A 22,924-nucleotide genomic window follows, 5' to 3' on the forward strand; every position below is an offset into this window, starting at 1 on the left:
AGTCTTTGTGGATGAACGAAAATAGTAATAAACACAATCTTTGTGGACAAAGGGAATATAAAATATTTAGATATAAAAATTAAAAATTGGTACTTATTTAATAAAAAAGTTGCATCTTTATATCTTTAAGACTTGCATATTAATTATTATGTAAGTTGGTGTTGAAATATTACTTATTTGTGCGTGTATTTATTTATTACAAATATAATATTGTAAAAAAAATATATTAATTAATTTTTTAATAAATTTTTGAGCACGACTAGTCCGATGGGCTAGCCTGAAATCCGGATATTTAGGGTTAGGGCTAGAAATTTTTAGTCCGAATTTTTTTCAACCTGATTAGCTCGCACCAGAATAACTCGTAACTCGATAGGACTAGCTCGAAATTCGATGGGTTGACCCGATTAACGTCCCTACGTGGAAGTATCCTTCCCTTGCCAGGATCTCCTAAGAATTTACTATCTCCGTCCTGCGAATCTTGATTTAATTCTTTTCGGCACGAGAATTAAGAAAATACTATTTAGTGTGTTAAGTGTTGTAGGTGAAAAAGTGTAAAGGGGAATTTTTTTGCCATATAAAGAAATGACTCAAGATTCGTGGGACGACCAAAAAAGAAAAATGCTCAAGATTCGTGGAACGGATGAAGTTTTTTTTTCCAAAGATATCTATCATCTCCAAATCCTTATTCAATTTAGGAGCTGTATTTGGGACCTGATCTAGGGAAAACATAGGGACCTGACCTGACGAAAGCTTAAATAAACCTAGGATTTGATGATCCAATACAATCCAAATCATCAAAAGTGCTTGAAAGATACTTCATAACCCAATCCTAGGACCACTCTGGGTGTTCTTTTTAGGAAGGATATATATGACTGTCCTTGTCTGTTTTCAATAAAAAATGAAGTACTTTCTAAAATATTAGATAGAAAATGTTACACAAAATACTATGTTACTTTCACTATTGAGTAAGAATACAAATTTACTCCCAAGATATCCTCTCACGCCTACAAATACACTTATTATGTTTATGCAAAATTCAACATAATCTTCAGTCACATCGCTTAATTAGAACTTATTTTGCAAGTCGTTGTTGAATGCTTGAAGATCCCCGGAGATCAATTCCCAGACCTTCCACTATTACTCAACTCACGTCCATCTTCAATCCATCTCTTCGAAGGTTCATCTCAAATTGTTATGAGATCTTAACAATGGACACTTGATAGTCAGGATCAATATTCGATGTGAATGTATGTTTATCAAGTTCAAGGCATCGTTGTCCTTGTTTTTATTTGAATCTAGAATGATCGAGTCAAGTGCTTATTATTAAGTGTTGATAGGGTCTTTCTCCCATAGAGCCGATTCACAAGTAAAGGTTGGTGGGAATAAATGTAGCATGAAGTTAGATACGCGAAGAGGAATAATACCAACACAACTATATACCAAGGAGAAGCTTCATACTTGAATGAATCTGCCTAAGGATCCAACTAATTAGAATTCTAATACAAGACACGAATGTTGGAATTATAAATTGACTCCCACTCAAATTACATCTAAACACATTAATGCTATAACAATAAAGATGCCACAAATCGAAATAATGAATTCGTTTAAGACTGAATTAAAATCTCACAGTGAATTGTATTAACACAAAAGTTTGGGTACAATTGGGTGTATCGTACAACTGGGTTGACCCGTATCTAGACCCTGACCCGCATTCTGATTCGAACCCGCATCCTGATCCAAATCGTGTAAATGACACTATTAGGTTATACAAATGACACTGCCTATAATTGACATTATTCGGTTATATAAATAACACTGTAATATTTTAAAATGTTATAGTGTCATTTTCAATTTTATAGTATCATTTAAAATATTATAGTGTCATTTATAGAAAGTATCATTTATATTTCTGAATGATGTCAATTATACACAGTGTCGTTTACAATGTTATAATGTCATTTATACAGTGTCATTTGTACAACAGAATAATGTTAATTATAGGCAGTGTCATTTGTATAACCGAATAATGTCATTTACACGATTTGAGTCAGAATGCGGATTTAGATCAAGATGAGGGTCAGGGTGTAGGTGCAGGTCAACTCGATTGTACGATACACCCAATTATACCCAAAACCACCTCTTGTATAAATTCAAAGATAAATAAAAAAAAGATTAATACTCACAAATTTTTATTGATAAAACTGATGATTTTCGTCCATAATTTATAGGCAAAAGTATACCTAGTCCAAACTTAAATAGAAAGAAAGTTCTTACTCAACAAGAAAATAAAACTCTAATCTATACCTATTATATAAAAGAGTCTTGTTTTACAAAATTTAATTTGCTTATCATCTCTTTTGTGCAATTTAATATCTTATACATATATAATAAATTTAAAATATGCTATTATGATTTATGTTTTATATTTTAATATTTATTTAAGTAGTAGTACCTATTAAAACTCTTCATCCACATAAGTTTTTATTCTGTAAATTTAATAATTTAGAATTACAATACAATGGATTTATTTATTAGCTTTGTTCGAAGGTTAATTTTACTAGAATAATTGGAATTAAAATTAGAGTACCATTTTGAGATAGCCATTTTGAACAGTAAAACATAATATTTGGCCACTGATCTAAAAAACACAAATTTTGATAATTTTTTACGTGTTAAGACTATTTTCCCCTTAATTATGACGAATTGGATTCGGGTTTGCGCTTAGGTTAGACTTGCCAACAGAAAAAAAAAATCTAAATAAATTGGTGCTTTTGGTATTAGTGCCAATAGTGTCATGCACGAATGATACTAATGACCATAAGAGAGAGTATATGACACTAATGACACTAATATGGGCATAAGTGTCATTCGTGCAGCACCCTAAATGAGGAATCTAAACCCTAAATCAGAAATCTAAATCCTAAATGATAATATAAATCCTAAAGGTATAATCTAAACCCTAAATGCAGAATCTAAACCCTACGGGAAAGTATTATTCTTTTTGATCGTGTTGTTTTCTAATGACGATAAAATTAGGTGACTTTTCATTAGTTTATATTAAATTTACATGATTTTATTATGTTATGCCTTTAATATTATAATTTTCTAATATTTTCCAATAATTGGTTAAAAATATATAATAAAATACTAATAAATATTACTCCCTCCGTCCCTAAAATAACTTTCTATTTTTCCATTTTGGGACGTCCCCCAAATAACTTCCTCTTTCTTTCTTTCCATTTTTGGAAACCTACCCCACCACTAATAATACTTTATTTATTCTTACTTTTCACTTTTCACCACTCCCAATACTAATTATAACACTTTTCACAACTTTCAATAATAATTATATCACTTTTTCTCCACTATCAATACACTTTACAACTTTTTATTAAAACCCGTGCCGTCCCCAAAGAGGAAGCCATTTCAGGGACGGAGGGAGTACTATAAAATGAAATAAAATATAAATTTATATTCATAAAAATTACTTATTAATTTTTTTTTTTTTTACGTGTGAGTGCACGTCATCTCTCTCTGTTAGTTTAATAAAATATCTATGAAAAAATTATCTTTAAACTCTGCCCAAAATATTCAATTAGCTTCCTCTCTGTCTCTTTTTTTTTTTTATTAAATACCCAAATAAAGAAAAAACACAATGAAAAAGGGAGAATGAATATTGAAGCAGTGAGTGGTCCTCTCCTCGTGTTAAAAGTTCAAACACTGCCCTAATTCCAAAAAGAAAAAGAAAAAAGAAGAATGATTTGGTAATTTAAATAAGATGCGGCGGATCAAAGCTGTTAATTAATGGGTGATGAGTGACTCAAGACAGCAGCTCGCGTGGTGTGGCTCATCTAAATCCGGGCGAGAGAGTAACATACAATCCAAGTCGAGGCGAGAATTTGCTCCCAAATGCCGATGTGCAATCCCTCTTCGTCTTCCACGCCCTCTGCCTCCAGTAAGTCGTGGATTATCCACGGCGTGGCGTTGGGGGCGGCGGCTGCCTTGGCTCTTGGCGCCCATTACATGTATTTTAGGCGATCCGGCAAGTTCCGGAGCCGGGTCGTCGGAATTATACCCGCCCGCTTTGCTTCTTCGCGCTTCCAGGGCAAGCCTCTCGTTAACATCCTCGGCAAGCCCATGATCCAGGTTTTTTTCCCCTACGAGATCTACAATACAAGTGCAGATTGATTGGTTACCGTTTTTCTTACTGGATTTAATTATTAAAAACAAAATTAAGCTGCTTTAATGCTTTGATAACACGTATACCTATGCATATGTATTGTATGTATTTGTCATTGCTTCAGTTTGGATGGTTGATTGCAGAGAACATGGGAACGAGCTAAAATGGCAACCTCATTGGACCATATTGGTATGTGACACCTAATCGCTTATATGTGTGTAGAAATGCCTAATTGCGTAGTATCAGTTTAGTTGTTTCTTGTTGATTTGGGACTTGCTTGTGTAGTTGTGGCCACTGATGATGAGAAAATTGCTGATTGCTGTAGAGGTTTTGGTGCCGATGTGGTAATGACATCTGAATCGTGCAGAAATGGTATGAGTTGTTGCAATTTGCTCCAAGGCTTCTTCCAGTCACAGATTTTCACTAAATTGTTTTTTGTCTGGGCTTGATAGGGACAGAGCGTTGTAATGAAGCGCTTAGCAAGTTGGATAAACAATATGATGTTGTTGTCAATATCCAGGGTGATGAGCCGCTCATAGAACCTGAAATAATAGACGGCATTGTCAAAGCGCTGCAGGTAAAGGAGCTTCATTCTTGAAATTTTCATTGATTTTGATGATAATAGTTATTATTAAACATGGTTTCTGGGATGTATAAATCAATATCGAATGTTAATTTGATAGAGGCAAGGCTACTCACACTAAGAGGGCGTTAACTTCTGCGGATTGGCCTAGATAGATAAAAATAACAAGTTTAATCCCTTGTTTACTTGGATAGATTGGAAATAGGTTCAGATGCACTTTTATGCTCTTGCAAGACTGTCGTGCATCAATTATTCTGGATTGCTACTCATATTTAAGATGCGGCTAATGCAGGTGGCTCCTGATGCAGTCTTCAGCACCGCAGTTACTTCTCTGAAACCTGAAGATGCACATGATCCAAATCGTGTCAAATGTGTGGTGGATAACCATGGCTATGCAATTTATTTCTCTCGAGGATTAATACCATTTAATAAGTTAGTTATTCTCAGACATAGAATCTAGTTCTGTTCTCCAGAGATATCCTGCTTTCAGTATTGAAAAGTATGGAAATTTATATCATCATAACTGGCGCAGGTCTGGGAATGTCAACCCTGAGTTTCCATATTTACTTCATTTGGGAATTCAGGTATTGAATCAACTAATTTGATGGCTCAGATTGTCAATGCTCCAAGCAATCATCAATCTCTAACGCTTCATTTCTGATATCTTGACAGAGCTATGATACAAAGTTTCTCAACATATACCCAGAGCTGCCTCCAACTCCACTTCAGCTGGAGGAAGATCTTGAGCAACTGAAGGTTCTTGAAAATGGATACAAGATGAAGGTTTCCTTCTGCTTATGTTGCTTTTCCCTTTCTATGAATTCTCATTGTTTATTTTCATTTGCCTCTGAGGAGATCCTAAATATTTGCTAAGATGCCATATAGGTGTTAAAGTGGATAGGTTTTGATGTTTTAGGCAGTTGTCACCTTGCAGTTTTAGTAGGCAAATCTGAATGTTTATTTGCATTAGGCTTTTCCAACATTTTGAACTAGACTTGCAACTGCTACATGAATTGCTGCTTGTTTGTTAGCTAAGTTTTTTTTCCCTGAAAAAGCTTGTTGTCATTCCTGTGAAGTTCAGAGTAATGTCATTAAATTATAGAAATATAAAAAAAACTGCCCAAACAGCCAAAGAGTGGTGTGCATCATAATAACGGGACTAGGATAGTATTTGTTTACTGATTTAATCCACTGTCACATAGTATAGTATGCAGAATGTTGTTGTAAACCGCCCTTTACCTGCCTCTTGCTCTCGATCTTTGAGTCTATTTATGTGAAGGGCCTTCTCACGACTTTCATGCTTATTATTATTATTATTATTATTATTATTATTATATGCACACCATTTGAGACTTTTGAGTTACGAATAATGAGACCATTAGGTTGTCCATAAGGATTCTCACGAATATTTACTGTGTAAAATTTGAGTACAGAATATAGTGTGCTGTTTCTTTGTTTTTCTTCCAATAAGTATAGTTTGAGATTCTGATCCAAATAATTGGTATGTAGGTGATAAAAGTTGAGCATGAGTCCCACGGTGTTGACGTCCCAGAAGATGTAGATAAAATAGAGAGCTACATGCGCGAAAGGAACCTGCATTAGCTGTATAATTTTTCACAAGATACATACTGATTTGGCATCTGCATGATGCGCACAAATGTTTTCACGCATCTTCTCCTCGGCGTGTCCATTTGTGATTCTTGAATAAATAGTTTTCTTTTCTTCTTTTTCTTGCAGAGTAGTACTTCTTTTTCTTCTTTTCTGCATGATGCGCACCAATGCTCTCAGATGAAGACTTTGGGGGCAAGTACTTCTACAGAGTAACAACATGAATTTATTTTAATGTGGTCGTGTATATTGTGGCTGTAATTTAAATATTTTCGTGGACTAGTGTAAAGGTAGTGTGGCTGGTTTGGTTTTTACTTAAAACTTTTAGTTTCCAGTCTTTATATATAATACGATTATTGATTCAAGGTTTCTCAAACTTTTATCGACTAACAGAAAGAACGTACATTGTACTTGTAATTAATGTTATTTTCTTTGATAATCTATTATTTTAGAAAATCTATTAATTCATTACTTTTATTAGATAATTTATTGAATGGATATATTTATCTATAAGCCTTATCAATAGCTATAGATATATATCACATAGATTAAGTGTAATATCTAATGAATTAATATATTCTTATAAATATATAATATGTAAAATAACCTTAAAATAAAATACGTAATAGGGGTGAAATAGGCAATCCACAAGTTGTACCTTGAGATGCCTTAGACTCTTTTTATATTAGTATATAGATAATCTAATACTCTCAATCAGTTTTGAGTTCTTCGATTGAACTCTAACTTCCAAATTACAGCTGCTGAAATTTTATTGAAAAAAGAAAATTTGAAATCCCTTTAAAGCACAGACGCAGACTAAGGGGCGAGCCTCAGGAAAGAGAGCTCAAGAAAATAAAAATAAGAACAAAAAACCCTAACAAAAGGGAACAAAACCACCCAAAAGAGGAAGAAACGAGCCAACGAACCGACACGGGAAAGGGACGGAAAGGCAACCTCAAAAGCTCCGGCCAAACCATTGCCCCTAGGCAACCCGGCCCCTTCAACTCGAAACTAGACCAAAAGCGGGAAGCCGACGACAGACAAACGGCAAAGCACCAACACAGGAACGACAAGCAAACGCAACCAACCCCAAACCAGAGCGCCACCAAACCAAGTAAGGCAGAAGCCAGCCGCACCCAACACGAAGACTGAGAACACAAGAACCTGCAAAACCAAGGAAAACAAAGGAGAAAACAGGGGAACCAAAGCAAACCAGAGAAAGGCCAACAGACAAGAACGACCCCCACCCAGGACGGCCTACCAAGGAAAACAACCCTTCCCAACAAAGCCCAGCAAACCCCCACGATCACCACCAAAAAAGCAGGGTAACCCAAATGGCTCCAACAACCAAGCAATCTCAAACCAGACCCATACCCTCAAGTAACCTCCACCCTCAAGAAAAGTGTAGAGCTAAGGCATTGAGAAGCAACATCAAGATGATACAAGTCAATCCGATTAGACCCAATTCTCCGCTAGCAGGGAATCTCCTAATGCAATTACTTTTATAATCTAATCTCATTCCTTATGAATATGATCAAAATCTTTGCTTTCAACATAAATGTCATCTTCACGGGATGAAGCAATTGGAGGTAACCAAAGACTTCCCGCGAGGTTTTCCATGCTCATAATGAGGAGACCATCAAAGGAGCAGAGACCTGGAGCTCTTAAAAACTCAAATTTCAATAAACCCAATCAAACCAGAGAAAAGATATTAAGCCTATTGAAATGAAGACACTCCTGCTAGCATCTACCGGACAAATCACGTCATGAATTGCTCATCAAGATGTTGCAACCAGAACCTTTGACTCCTTACTCAACTCAAGAACTGCAGAACAAGAGGGACCAAGCCAACCACCAAGACAACACAAACCAGAGCCATAGGGGAACCGAACTAAACCAAAGAAACATGAGAAGCATGAAAGGCCAGAGAGGGAAGGGTAATCACCTAAGACAGGCAGAACCAAGAGAAACAACCCCCAAAGCAAGAGAAACAATAAACAAAAAACCTAAAAGAAGGGGACAAAAACTCCCCTGGAAAAGCAGCATCCTCAAGTGACGATCCGAACAAAGGGCAGAAGCCTCATGTGACCAGCTGAAGGATATCAGGGATCACAAAAGGCCAAAAACCCTCGTCCGCCACCGAAGAGGCCATGAAATCTGCAACACGATTCCCTTCCCTGAAAATATAAGTGATAATAATACGAAGACCAGCAATGGAAGAGAGTACCTTTCTCTAGTGGCTGAAAAACCTCCAAGGGACGGTACTAGAACGAGAGCGGAAAAGATCAACCATGTAAGTGCAGTCCGTCTCAATCCACACATAATCCCAACCATTCATCACAATCTGCTCCAAGGCGGAGGGCAAGAATCTCAGCCTTGAAAGCCCAACCACGACCAGCAGAGAAATGGAAACAACCCACCACAAACGAAGAGTCCCGAAAAACCCCACTGGCATGAATGAGAGAAGGTGAGCCATGACCTGAGCCATCAATATTGATCTTCCGCCACAGAAGAGAAAGAGGAAGCCAGAACACATAAATGTAGGAAGTCAGACGACGGGGTCTGCCCGACACCTTAAGACCATGAAGAATAAGCAACTCCTCAACTGAATTAGCCATCTCACCCAAACTGAAATGAGAAGCCTCCAGAATGAAAGCTTTGGCCTGAATCGTCAGAGCCACCGTAGAAACTGGAGCCTCATAGAACACAGCCCTGTTCCGGAGATTCCAGAGGCTCCAAACGGCAGACATAACACCAACACGCCAAAGATTGTCCACCTGCTTGCTAGCAGGCACTTTCATTGCCCAAATGATCAGACTCCCAATATCATAGATCAAAGAACCATCGACCCTGAACCAAGTGAAAAGGAAGCTCCAAACATGTCTAGCAATAGCACACTCCCAAAAAAGATGATCAATATCCTCCCCCGCTTTCCTGCAGAGAGGGCACCACGCCGGACCAATGTAACAAGAGCGACTCATAGAACTGGCTGTAGAGAGACGGCCCAAAATAACTCGCTAAGTAACAATAGACCTGCTCACCGGAATAAACGGCGCCCAAATCCATTTGCCCCAATCCACCGCCGGAAAACTAGGACGAACATGATCCATGGCAAGCGAAAAGGAAACCTCTTCAAAATGAGAATGAATCCAAGCCCAAAGATCCTCCCCACCACTGATAGGAACAGAGACAATGTCAAAAGCAATGTCTGAAAAAGCATGCAAGAAATCCGAGGTTAAATGCTAGGAGTCATCAAAGTAATAGTCCGAGATCGGCTGCATGAGAAACTGGTGAACCGCGGCCGGAATCCCAATCCTGTCAATGAGCCTATAGCCTAACCAGCTATCCATCCACAAAAGAATAACAGAACCAGAGCCGATGGAGCAATGCGTGCCACTAACCAAAGAAAGAATAGACTCCCGCGTGCCCAACTAGATCGTGGAAGTGAACCAAGGAGAGCGAGGCCGCAAACAAGAATCCAAATAACACTGCCGGAACAACTGAAAACCCAGGGAGTCCAAAGTAATCAACAACTACCCCAACCTAAGCATGAAGCTCTGACTGATGTGGGAGAAAGACTTGACATTCAACCCACCTTGGTCCTTAGGAGCACAGACCCTATTACAAGCCACTGAAGTTTTTGGCTTGGTAGACGTACTGCCCGTCAAAATAAAGGACCGACAGGCACGATCCAAATCATGTAGCAGCTTAGCCGGCCATTTGTAAATGAACATGCTATAAACTGCCGCACTTTGAATGACCGAGGTGACCAGGCAAATGCGGCCCGCCATGGACAACTGCATGCCTTGCCATCTAAGAAAATGGGTAATAATGCGGTCTCTAATGCAAGCCTGTTGGATTTGTATACTGAAAGCAAGAACGTTTTATGCTTGTATACAATGTTTCCTAAGTTCACTATCTAATCTCCTATCTGATTGTGTTCATGATTGCATATGTATGTTCTTTATCTCTATATAAGTAGATTATATGGTGTGTTGTAGATCACAGAAGACCATATAATTGGAATAACCTTAAGAGATATAATATGATCACAACCGAAATAACTCTAGGACAAGTTATTGGTTTAGGCTGCAGTATAGATGGAAGTAGTTTGTCTTGGCTACTTGTCTATACTGGTACGTCATTACGTATTGATAGGACCACAGTTTGAGATGTATTCTTCTATCTGACTTAAGTGAAGAATCAAGATCTCGGTGACTTATAAATCTTAATACTAATAAGTATTCAGATATATATGTTAACTCGTATATCACTTTGACTTACTATGGGTGAAGGTTATATACTAACTCGAGTACTCTGTATCTTGGGTGATAGCGGTTAATATATGATATTTGATTATCTGTATTAGTACCCGTATCCGGTATAGGATAATGACATCCCCTTAAGGAGCTCAATAAGGTTTATTACGCTAAACCCTGCAGGTTGATTAAGTTCAGGCGTAATAATAAAGTTTGAGTGGTACTGCTTAAGGAATTATTAAGAGATTAATTAATTTAAGCTGTCAGAGCTCTAATTAATTAATGGATGTCGGATATTTTAAATACGGAGATTTAATAAGTCTAAATACAAGCCCCGACTCATCACCGACAATAAAGGGGTAAGTCAGTATCGGTTCTCTAGTGGAATGAACTGATATTTATAAATTAATTATGGTCTGGGCTGACCATGTATAAATTAATTTATTTGAGGCCCATCTTTATTCCTTGTATCTGGTCCCTGGGCTGGCCCAATGTCTCCTAGCCCAAGAAGACAGAATTTTCGGCCCTCACATGTAAAGTGGCGCCTCCTCCTCTTTTCTGTATTATTAAATACAACTGTCAGCTCTCAGGAAAACAGACTGATAAAAATTAGGGTTTTGAGAGCAGAGCGGGGCGCAGGAAATCGTGAGTGGTCATTCTGTCTTGGGAATTTCCATAGCTCGTTGTCCATCCAACGTTGGGAATTGAGCGGGATACAGTCGAGAAGATCAGAGCTGGAGTCAGATTTTCGCAGGAAACCAAGTTCTGGCAGTCTCCGTAAAACGGCCATAACTTCCTCCACAGAACTCCGATTCAGACGAATCAGGCGGCCACGGAAAGCTCTTTCGACGACGAAGAAGTCGTATTTCTGCACAAAATACGATTGGAGGTCGTTTGAGGGGTCAAACGGAGCGTTGAAGTTGGCTGACCTGTTCAGCGACAGATTGACGAATTCTTCTGAATTCTTCAGGTATTTCTGAACTCCAACGTGCAGCTGTTAAATTCATAGGAGCATGTTAGGATTAATCGTTGTATGATAAATTGATAATAATCCAAGAAACGATCATCGGGCAAAGCGGAACGTTAATTCAGTTTAATATTCCTTCAATTGGTATCAGAGCCCAGGATTAATTTCTTGGCTCTATTATTAATTTATGTACGATTAATAATGTGCGTTGTTTACTGCTGTTGTTCTTCGTGGTTTGTTGATTCGTGGAATATGTCGTTTTGACGTTGTAATCGTTTTTCACCACGAGAAAATCCGTGGTTAGATTAGGTTTTCAATTTGTTTTTGTTTTTCCGTTGTAATCTGTAAAAATTGAAAATCGAGACGAAGACGACGACGAATCAACATCGAATGGACGGAGGTTGGAGAGTCGGAGGCAGGGCGGGCTGTACGCCGGGCTGCCGCTGCACGCCGGGAGGCTGCTGCTGCACGCCGGGCAGTGCGCCGGGCTGCTGCTGCTGCACGCCGGGGCTGCGCGCCGGGAGGCTGCTGCGCGCCGGGCAGCGCGCCGGGAGGTGGCAGCTGCGTTTTGTCAAACCCTAGGGGGCCCAAACCCTAGTTTTCAAAGACGGGCCTGTTTGAAGCGTTTCGGGCCGAGTTTACGTTTTTGAGCTTTTTCTTTTCTGTTCTTTGTAATAGATTAGAAATATGGGGTTCCACGAATGGGTCACGAAGAACTTTATTGTTTTAATTATGTTCTTTGCATGTCGTGGTTGTTAATCCCTTATGCTCTTTACTTGCTTTTGCTCGTCTTTGCTTGTTAATATTTGTTTATTAATTGCGCTTAGACGAGCATGATAGTAGGTTTATCATTTTCTTAAGCATGTTTCAGAATTCTGCAAGCATGTTTTACATGTTGCGTTCTAGATGAGCATGTTTAGGATTATGTGTTGAGCATGAACAAACCTTTTGAAAGAAAAAGACTAAGCTGTATTAATAATTTTATAGATGATTAAAAATTATTTGGATTTCCACAAACGGTCTCAAGACAAAGTGATTGAGAATATAAGTAAACGTCCACACAGCGTGGCTTACTTCATATTTGATTTCACAAGTTTGTTAAGTTGAGACTTCTATTAAAAATATTTAAATCCATTTAAGTAGTGGAAGTTATGCGGTAAACGTCCACACAACGTGGCTTACTGGTATGATTTTCATAAGTACTTTAGATGATGGATTTTAAATAAGATAACTAAGAAATTAAATTGAATGCGATATGGTCCTAGTGAGTATGTCAAGATTCGAGAATTTAATTTCAAAGTTAGATTGTGGTTATTACTTAATAATTTTTATTCTTAAAATTATGTAGACCTCCACATGCGGTCTCTAGATAAAATGATTGTCGATGTGAGTAAACGTCCACACAGCTTGGCTTACTTCATATTTGTTCTTTCATAAGTTTGTCAGATGAGGTTTCTAATAAAAATATTTAAATCCATTGAAGTAGTGGGAGTTATGCAGTAAACGTCCACACAGCGTGGCTTACTTGTGTAATTTTTCACAAGTACTTTGGAGAATGGAATTAAATAAGATAACCAAGAAAATTAAATTGAAAGCGGTATGGTCCTCGTGAGTATGCTAATTTCGAGAATTTAATTTTCAAGGTTAAATTGTGGTCATTGCTTAGATATCATATCAAGTACAATGTACAACTCCCCGAGGAGTCCCTTCTTGATGATGATATGGTCTAGTTAAGGTGCCAACTATTAATTTCCTTTGTCAAAAGGTTAAGTTGACATGGATGGAAATTAAATGACTAGGTGAATAGTCTGGTTGAGGAGTTCGTGTGTAAACGTCCACACAGCGTGGCTTGCACATGGGATTCCTTGAGCGGTTGGAGGTTTCATTAATATTGTTTTATCAAGAGGTTACAATATTATTGTTACGAATTATGTGCTTTATGTTCGTTACTTTCAGATATGTCTATGTCTCCTGTTTCTTTATTCTTGCACAAAGTCTTTTAACCGGTCCACATATATAAAATGGAAACGCAGTTTTTGGATTTTTATCTTTATCACAAACTAACACAATTTTTGTGTTGCTTACTACTCCACGTTCTATTGGTCCGAATAATGAGTCAACTGATGAGAAAAATGAATTACATAAAAGGTGACATAAGGCGAATAATGTGGCTATATGCTATATTATGAGTATAATGTCACAAACCTTGTAGCTCCAACATCAGGGCATGGACGATGCTATTAGCATCATGCTGAATCTCAAGAAAGTGTTCGGAGAGTTGGACTGAGCTGCTCATTTAAATTTGATGAGAGTAATCTTGTTATTTTTATGAGTGAGCACAACTCAGTGCACGAGCATGTCATGCAAATTTTTTGATGGACTTGACTTGCTCAGTGGGAGTATCGACGGTGAGGCAAAAGTCGATATTATCCTGAACTTTCTTCCCAAGTCTTTTAATTAAGAACTTCCGCCTCAATGTTGTTATGAGCAAGAAAGATAATACTTCTTTTGAGTTGTTGAATGCTCTAGTTACGGCTAAGGAAGTTGTGGAAAAGAGATGTGCAAGCACTTGTTATTGCCAAAGGAGAGCCATCTTCTTCGTCGAATGACGGGAAGAAGAAGGGTCCAAGGGGCAAGAAAGACAAGGGAAATAGTGGGAGTAGTGGTGTGATAAGATTGGGTATTGGAGATTTCTTCTTTCAATACTCAAGGCAAAGGGTTAAGGTACTTCACTTGCTATAGTAACTGAGACATGTTAGCTCGTTTTCTACTCAGTTATGAGTAGTGGATAACGAGAGAAACTGATTGTTATATCTTGCATGGCTTTTTATAAGCTGACAAGAAAGCTGAGAAGTGATGAGATGATAGTCTTCATAGGCAACGTGACTAGAGTCGCAGTTGTTGCAATTGAAGACCTGTCTTTAAGTCCTGAAGACATGTTTTAGTTTTTTGAGAGTTCCTTATCATGTTCCAAAATTTTGAATAGATGGATCTTATGTCATTTTTGATAGTGGTGTTTCTATCATAAGAAATGACAAAGTTGTCTATTCTGGTTTTTTGAACATCTCTCTTCATACTATAACTTGTCTACAAAATACCTTTATATTGCATTTACATCATCGAACAAAAGAAAGAGAAAAGTTAAGGCTAAGCTCTCATGAGGATCTTACACATATATTGATACCCTAGAAATAGGTCACATCTATCTTAATAGGATCCAAAGGCTCGTGTCTAAATAAGTACATTGGATTCAATCCAGGTTGTACTATTTCGAACCTGCGAATCCTGTATAGAGGAAAAGATGGAAACCAGGTCATTCATGACAAAGGGGATAAAGGGCCAATAATGTGTTAGGAATGATCTTTTCTGATTCATTGTCAGTGTTTGGGATTCCAACCCAGTTTACTACACCATGTAATCCCTATATAAAATGGTGTGGTGGAGAGAAGAAATAGGTCACTCTTGGAAAAATATGTCCGATGATGAGTTATGCATCTTTGCAATTAGTCCTAAAGAATCAGAAGGTGGTTATTAGCAATGACACACGATTCTTAGAAGTGGACTATGGGAATAATTACTAATCCAAGTCAGATAGTGTGTTTCAAGAAATTGAAGACATTAGACAGGCGATTCCATCACCCAAGCCAAGTATGCAAGAGTTTTGTACCACAAGACACTGCACGCACTGTTGACACACATGTGCCACCACAGATCCATTGTAGTGGGAGGGTTGTGGGACAACCCGATCGATTTATGTTCTTGGGAGAATCTTTGGATTCAGTCCCTGGTAGTGAATATAAGAGAATCGACCCAGATATCTACTTGGAATTAGTGGAAGACGAGAATGTAGATTCTTGGCACACCTCAATGGAGCAATCCATTAAGAATATGGGTGTATACTAGAAAATCGTGCTACCAGGAGGCAGTCATGCCTTAGGTTGTAAGTGAGTATGCAAGATAATGACAGGCTCGAATGAGCAAGGTCGTAGCTTCCGAAGCTAGACTGGTGGCGAAAGGTTATGCCCAGTGTAAGGGTATAGGTTATGATGATATTTTCGCAAGTACCATGCTCAGAACATTCGGATCATTTTACCCATAGCAGCTCACTTAAACCATCGAGGTTACGTGAGGGAGGGAGAGAAACATCTCGTGTCAATCGCTCTCGTGTCATCGGTGATGTGGTTTATCTTGCATTTTATGTAGATAATATCCTCCTAATTGGCGACAATATGGAGCTATTGTCAAGACATAAAGTAATGGTTATCCGAACAGTCTCAGATGAAAGACTAAGGAGGTACAGTATACACCTTTGTGATCAAGGTTATAAGGGATCACTAGAAAAAGATGTTGGGCTTATCTCGAGTGTCTTACATTGATACAGAGAATACTCGTTGTAGTATGAATACCGCCAAGAAAGGATTGCTACCTTTTAGATATGGCGTTCCTTTATCTAAAGACTATGTCTTAAGATGCCTATTAAGGTTGAGGAAATGAAGGCAGTATTCTACGTTTCCGCAGTAGATAGCTTCATGTATGGGTTGCTATGTACGAGATCTTATATTTGCTATGCAGTTAGCATGGTTGTAAGATATCTGTATAGTCCTAGTTAAGGACACTGAACTGTGGTAAATTATATTCTCAAGTCCATGACTAGAGAATAAGGATAGTTTACTAGTTAGACAGTTTAGTTCCTTTTTGGATTATATGATTTCGGATTCCCAGGCTGACCGGAACAAAGAATAATTACCTCGAGCTATGTGTTTTCCTTGGGAGGTAAAACCTTTTGGTTTGACCACTACCTCCAGGGTCTAAGAGTGATTCCTAGTTTGCGTGAGAGCATCACCTTCGTGGTACCTCAAGTGCAGTTGCAAACTCTAAGGAATCCTAGAACCACAAGGGGTCAAACATATGGAGAGTAAGTACCAAGTTATACGATTATTCGTAAATCGAGGTTATGTGCTCAAAGAATAAACTCTCACATATTGGAGAAACCTACTGATCTTTTCACAAAAGGCTTATCGCAAATGGTCATTGAAAGATGGTAATGCGATTGATGCCAGATTGATGCCACCCACTTAGGAAACTTTAAGTATAAGTGGGAGAAGTGTTAGGTGATTGGTAAATAGACGCATTGTATACTAAAAGTTTGCTTTAGTATAAGTGGGAGATTGTTGGATTTGTATACTGAAAGCAAGAACGTTTTATGCTTGTATACAATGTTTCCTAAGTTCACTATCTAATCTCCTATCTGATTGTGTTCATGATTGCATATGTATGTTCTTTATCTCTATATAAGTAGATTATATGGTGTGTTGTAGATCACAGAAGACCATATAATTGGAATAACCTTAAGAGATATAATATGATCACAGCCGAAATAACTCTAGGACAAGTTATTGGTTTAGGCTGCAGTATAGATGGAAGTAGTTTGTCTTGGCTACTTGTCTATACTGGTACGTCATTACGTATTGATAGGACCACAGTTTGAGATGTATTATTCTATCTGACTTAAGTGAAGAATCAAGATCTCGGTGACTTATAAATCTTAATACTAATAAGTATTCAGATATATATGTTAACTCGTATATCACTTTGACTTACTATGGGTGAAGGTTATATACTAACTCGAGTACTCTGTATCTTGGGTGATAGCGGTTAATATATGATATTTGATTATCTGTATTAGTACCCGTATCCGGTATAGGATAATGACATCCCCTTAAGGAGCTCAATAAGGTTTATTACGCTAAACCCTGCAGGTTGATTAAGTTCAGGCGTAATAATAAAGTTTGAGTGGTACTGCTTAAGGAATTATTAAGAGATTAATTAATTTAAGCTGTCAGAGCTCTAATTAATTAATGGATGTCGGATATTTTAAATACGGAGATTTAATAAGTCTAAATACAAGCCCCGACTCATCACCGACAATAAAGGGGTAAGTCAGTATCGGTTCTCTAGTGGAATGAACTGATATTTATAAATTAATTATGGTCTGGGCTGACCATGGATAAATTAATTTATTTGAGGCCCATCTTTATTCCTTGTATCTGGTCCCTGGGCTGGCCCAATGTCTCCTAGCCCAAGAAGACAGAATTTTCGGCCCTCACATGTAAAGTGGCGCCTCCTCCTCTTTTCTGTATTATTAAATACAGCTGTCAGCTCTCAGGAAAACAGACTGATAAAAATTAGGGTTTTGAGAGCAGAGCGGGGCGCAGGAAATCGTGAGTGGTCATTCTGTCTTGGGAATTTCCATAGCTCGTTGTCCATCCAACGTTGGGAATTGAGCGGGATACAGTCGAGAAGATCAGAGCTGGAGTCAGATTTTCGCAGGAAACCAAGTTCTGGCAGTCTCCGTAAAACGGCCATAACTTCCTCCACAGAACTCCGATTCAGACGAATCAGGCGGCCACGGAAAGCTCTTTCGACGACGAAGAAGTCGTATTTCTGCACAAAATACGATTGGAGGTCGTTTGAGGGGTCAAACGGAGCGTTGAAGTTGGCTGACCTGTTCAGCGACAGATTGACGAATTCTTCTGAATTCTTCAGGTATTTCTGAACTCCAACGTGCAGCTGTTAAATTCATAGGAGCATGTTAGGATTAATCGTTGTATGATAAATTAATAATAATCCAAGAAATGATCATCGGGCAAAGCGGAACGTTAATTCAGTTTAATATTCCTTCAAGCCAGCCGGGCGGAGGAGGCTCGGCTTGTAAAAATGGGGACTCCCAAATAGACGAAAGGCAGAGAGCCAATGGAGAAGCCCAAATCACGCTGAAGCCGAAGACACAGTTGAAGGGGAACGCCTTTGCCAAAGTAAACTGTGGACTTGGCCTTATTGCAGAACTGACCAGAGACGAAAGCATAAATTTGAAGGATAGACTCAATCATCCTGCAACTGCGCCTTTCAGCCTTGCAGAATAAAAGAACATCATCAGCATACAGGAGATGGGAAGAAAAGAGCATGGAGCGGGACATCCGCATATGAGCAATAAGGCCTCTATCCGCAGCATCCAAGAGAAGGCGGCTCAAAACCTCCTCAGCCAAACCAAATAGAACAGGAGACAAAGGGTCACCCTGTCGGACCCCACGGGAACAGGAGACAAAAATCTGAGCCGACTGAAAGATGACTTTGATCCACTGCCGGAAAAGAGGAGGGAATCCAAAGCTGTCCAGGACAACATCAACAAACTCCCAACTCAGAGTGTCAAAAGCCTTCCTGATATCGACCTTCAGGGCCATATTCCTTTCCTGAATCGAACGCTCCATGCAGTTGACACCTTCAGAAGCAAGCAGAATACACTCCTGAATAGAGCGACCCGAGATAAAATTGAACTGATTGGCCGAAACAATCTCTGCCGCCACCGCATTCAACCGAGAGGCCAGAATTTTGGTGATGACTTTGAAGAAGAAGTTTCCAAGCACAATAGGGCGGTAATCAGACACAAGAATAACATCGGCCTTCTTGGGGAGAAGACAAAGCAAATTGGAATTAAGACCATGAGGAAGATAACCATGAGAGAAAAAATGTCTGTCTACGGCCACCATGTCCTCTCCCACCACATCCCAAGAATGCTGAAAGAAGGCACCATTAAAACCATCCGAACCGGGAGCACTAGTCCTATCCATGGAGAAGACCACCGAACGAATATCATCGACCGAGGGGAGAGCAGTAAGCAAGTCAGCCTGGGTCGAGGAGACAGAGAAGGGAATGTAACCAGAAATCCAGGACCTGTCCACCACTCCAGAGTCCTGCTCAGAAAGAGATCTTCATAGAAATGAATCACATGAGCCGCCATGGTAGCCGGCTCATTCGAGATAACACCATCAATACTGAGCTTCTTGATGGTTTGATTGGAACGACGCTATTTAACCATAGAGTGAAAAAACGGGAATTCCTATCACCATCAGAAAGCCAAGATACCCGACTTTGCTGCCGTAAATGTTCAAACTTACGCAAAAGGACGGTGCCAATACGAGCCTGTAAGATGACCTCCTGATCAAAGAGGTCATCCGTGTAGCCCTGCTCGTCAATCCCCTCCTGAAGGGAGCTCAAATCCTGCTGCAGCTCAGCTAAGGCAGTATTGTAGTTCCCAAAGGTATCTCTGTTCTAGGCCTTGAGGATCGGGCGAAGACGTTTCAACTTTTTCATAACACAGACCATCGGGCAGAGACTATCCAACGGCGAAGACCAAGAGGCTCTGACCTGATCCAAGAACCCCTCATGAGAGCACCACATATTCAGAAAATAAAACCGACGACCGGCCGGTGCAGAGTGTCCTAGCATCTGAACAGAATGGGAGAGTGATCAGACCCAAGCCTAGGAAGAACCAGAACATCAGAAGAATACCAAATATCAGAGAAATCCTGAGATAAAAGAGCTCTATCCAGCACCGACTCAATCGGAGAAGGGAACCTCCGCCGATCCGTCCAAGTGAAGAAAGGACCAGTAGACTCCGACTGAATTAGATCATGATCCTCAATGAAAGCACAAAACTCGCCACAAGGGTAGAAGCCGGGACCCTACAACCCCGACGCTCATGAGCCCCCAAAACAGAATTGAAATCACCAATCATAAGAAAATGACCCACAATAAAGAGCTCCATATCCATCAAGAGCTAGCACCTCTCAATGTAGCTGCAAGACGCATGAGTGAAAGCTAAAGTAGAGACAGTCCCCATAATAGAACACCTAATGACCACCACCTGAGCAGAAGAGAAAACCACATCCGGGGCCAAAGAGGGATCAACAAAATTCCAAATGTTAGAATGACGTCTTCCATGAGCATTCTGATGCACTGGAGAGAGGTGCAAAGAACGCCAGTAGGAGCTCGGTATACCAGAAAACTGTGTTTTTTGCTCCAGTATGCCAAGAAAATGCGGTCTGTAAGTGCTATAGTAATGAGAACGAAGAGACATAGAAGAAGAAATGCCTCTGATATTCCAACACAGCACATTCATTGAGAGCCAACAGGACGGCCATCCTCCTGAAGAGGATCATCAACATGATTAGCCATATCCCCCCATCGATGAGAAGAGGCCCCAAAAGAAACCCCAGACATCCTCTTAAAGTCACTGGAAGAAGAGGATTCGACAGTGAAATTCTGAATAACCACACCTGCCGATTAGGCAGCAGAAACCTTCTCCAAGAATTCTACCGGATCAGGAGAGAAGCTGCGGCGAGGCACCACTGAAAGCTTTGAACCCCCTTTGTGTCTAGGAGGGTCAAGAGAGACCCCGCCAGTTGAGGCGGAGCTCCTGAAAGAAACATAACTAAATCTGTTCGGGTCAGGCGACGGCAAAGACCGGCCGCCCCGTCCACCACGTCCCTGAGGAAGAGGAGGACGAGCAGCGATAACCTTCTTGGGATGAGGCGAATGCGGTCCCAAAATGCGCTGAGCGCCAGATGAAAGAATCCCAGGAACCAATTTCTGCAACGAACACTGCGCAGCCATGGCATGGGCATCCTAAGGAACATTGGGATCCAAATCTAGATTTAGAGGACTCAAATCCGAAGACGAAACAACCCCACTAGAAGAAACCTGAAAAGTATCTTTAATAATGCTCATATCATCTGGTCTCTTCAACAAACCTGTCTCAAATTCCCCATCCTCAAGAGCGTCAAAAGAATTAAAAGTCGAGATGCCCGTAGAGACAACCACCGGAGTTGTAAGAACCTCGCTGGAAGTGCCCATCTCTAAATCGAACGACGAGGAAGCTTCCACAGCCAACGGCTTCACCAAAGATCCATCCCCCCGTGCGATCGGGCATCCGTCGAACACGGATGCCAAGCAACAGAACGACTCCTAGTCTTCTTCCTTTGTCGAGATCTATTGTGATTCTTCTTGCCCCACAAACTATTATCCTGTTCTGTCTGCTTAGTCGGAGAAGCAGGCTCCTTGCCCGAAGTAAGTTTTCTGCAGTCGTCAGTAGCATGGCCAATCGTAGAACAAAGACAACAGAAGTATGGCAAATTCTCATACCCAAACTCAATTTCATAAATATCATCATCACATTTAACATCAAGAAACTCAGGGATGTCCAAGGCCACATTCATCTCAACTAACACCCTAGCAAAATAACCAACCGAAGCCCTAGCAGACATGCCACCAACAAGAATAGGAGTGCCAACATGCCTAGCTATACCAGAGAGAACTTCAGGATCCCAAAACTCATGCGGGAGATTAAAGATACGGACCCATACCTGAGCAGTAGAAGAAACAATCTTGTTCGAATTGAAGTTGGGAGTCTATGCCTAAAGGAAAAGAATCCCCACACGAAGACGCCAAGCAGATTTCGCGAAAGCCAAAGCATAATCCTCAGGTGACGAGAACTTTAATGTGAAATATCCCTTGCCCAGAGGGATAACCTGCCATGGAGATGACGTTTTCCAGAGGATAGAGAGCTCAGTAAAAAGATCCGCCGCAAATCTCGGCGAATCGCCTTTGCGAAGGAAAACCCGCCCATGAATGGCATGCTGAAAGGATTTGATTTGCCATTGACGGAAAGCTAAGGAGATAGAAAGACACGGCCTGTCGTCCACCATTGCGGGTTTCAGCACCGAAAAATCATGAGTCGGGACATCTACGGGACGTCCCGAAGATTGCCTAAGAGACTTGGAAAATGACTTCACAGGAGGAGTACCGAACGGACGTCGGACTTCTCCACCCCGGCGTAGCTCCAAAAGCAAAGGAAAGCACTGCTGCTCCGGCTACCCCGATCGAAGAACATCACCGGACTGGCCGACGTCGCAGCAAGAATAAGATTGATCCCGCGAATACGAGGTAATGACGGAGTCCGGGAACGGCGATAGAGAACTAACTCAACTAGAAACACCTCTAGATTGACTTGCAATAGAACAAGGACATCCTAGCGATGGTAAGTTGACCCAGTGTTATCTCTCAAGGAAGATCTTTAAGGGCTTTTAATTATATCACAAGAAAGCGGTAAACTTTGATTATTAAACTAAAACTTATAAAGTAAACTTAACGTGAAATTAAACTTGTAATTAACTAGGCATACAAGAATGAAATCAAGAACGTAAGCAAAAGGAACTACTAAACCCTAGGCAAGAATTAAACTAACTTAAGAATTTAAATACTTCTAACTAAGAATTTAAATAACTTGTAAATAAAAGCTTCTAATCTAATTAACATAAACTAAATTGCATAATTTAAAGCAAAGCATAAACATAACGAAATTTCATAATTGAAAGCTAAACATAATTTAAACGATGCAAAGAAATTAAAATAAATACGAAATACCATAAACTTCTCGAAGGTGCAACCACTGTCACTTCATCACAACTCGAAACAAAAAACTAAAG

At 39.7% G+C, this 22,924-nt stretch overlaps 1 protein-coding gene across 2 annotated transcripts; it reads left to right on the plus strand.

Moving 5' to 3' along the window:
- The first annotated feature begins 3,597 nt into the window (after nt 1-3,597).
- LOC130987031 (3-deoxy-manno-octulosonate cytidylyltransferase, mitochondrial) lies at nt 3,598-6,739 on the plus strand. Of its 2 annotated transcripts, XM_057910591.1 has the most exons (9): nt 3,664-4,149; nt 4,327-4,372; nt 4,469-4,555; nt 4,636-4,760; nt 5,059-5,198; nt 5,299-5,350; nt 5,439-5,549; nt 6,276-6,370; nt 6,504-6,739. In XM_057910591.1, exons 1-8 carry the CDS (start codon nt 3,913-3,915, stop codon nt 6,366-6,368), a joined length of 891 nt encoding a protein of 296 aa, XP_057766574.1. In that variant the 5' UTR covers nt 3,664-3,912; the 3' UTR covers nt 6,369-6,370; nt 6,504-6,739. The 2 variants fall into 2 exon arrangements, with proteins under 2 accessions (XP_057766575.1, XP_057766574.1); XM_057910592.1 differs by having other exon boundaries at nt 3,598-4,149; nt 6,276-6,739.
- The last annotated feature ends 16,185 nt before the right edge of the window (nt 6,740-22,924 follow it).

This window comes from Salvia miltiorrhiza, chromosome 5 (assembly GCF_028751815.1).
Source record: "Salvia miltiorrhiza cultivar Shanhuang (shh) chromosome 5, IMPLAD_Smil_shh, whole genome shotgun sequence".
Classification (NCBI taxonomy): Eukaryota; Viridiplantae; Streptophyta; class Magnoliopsida; order Lamiales; family Lamiaceae; genus Salvia; species Salvia miltiorrhiza.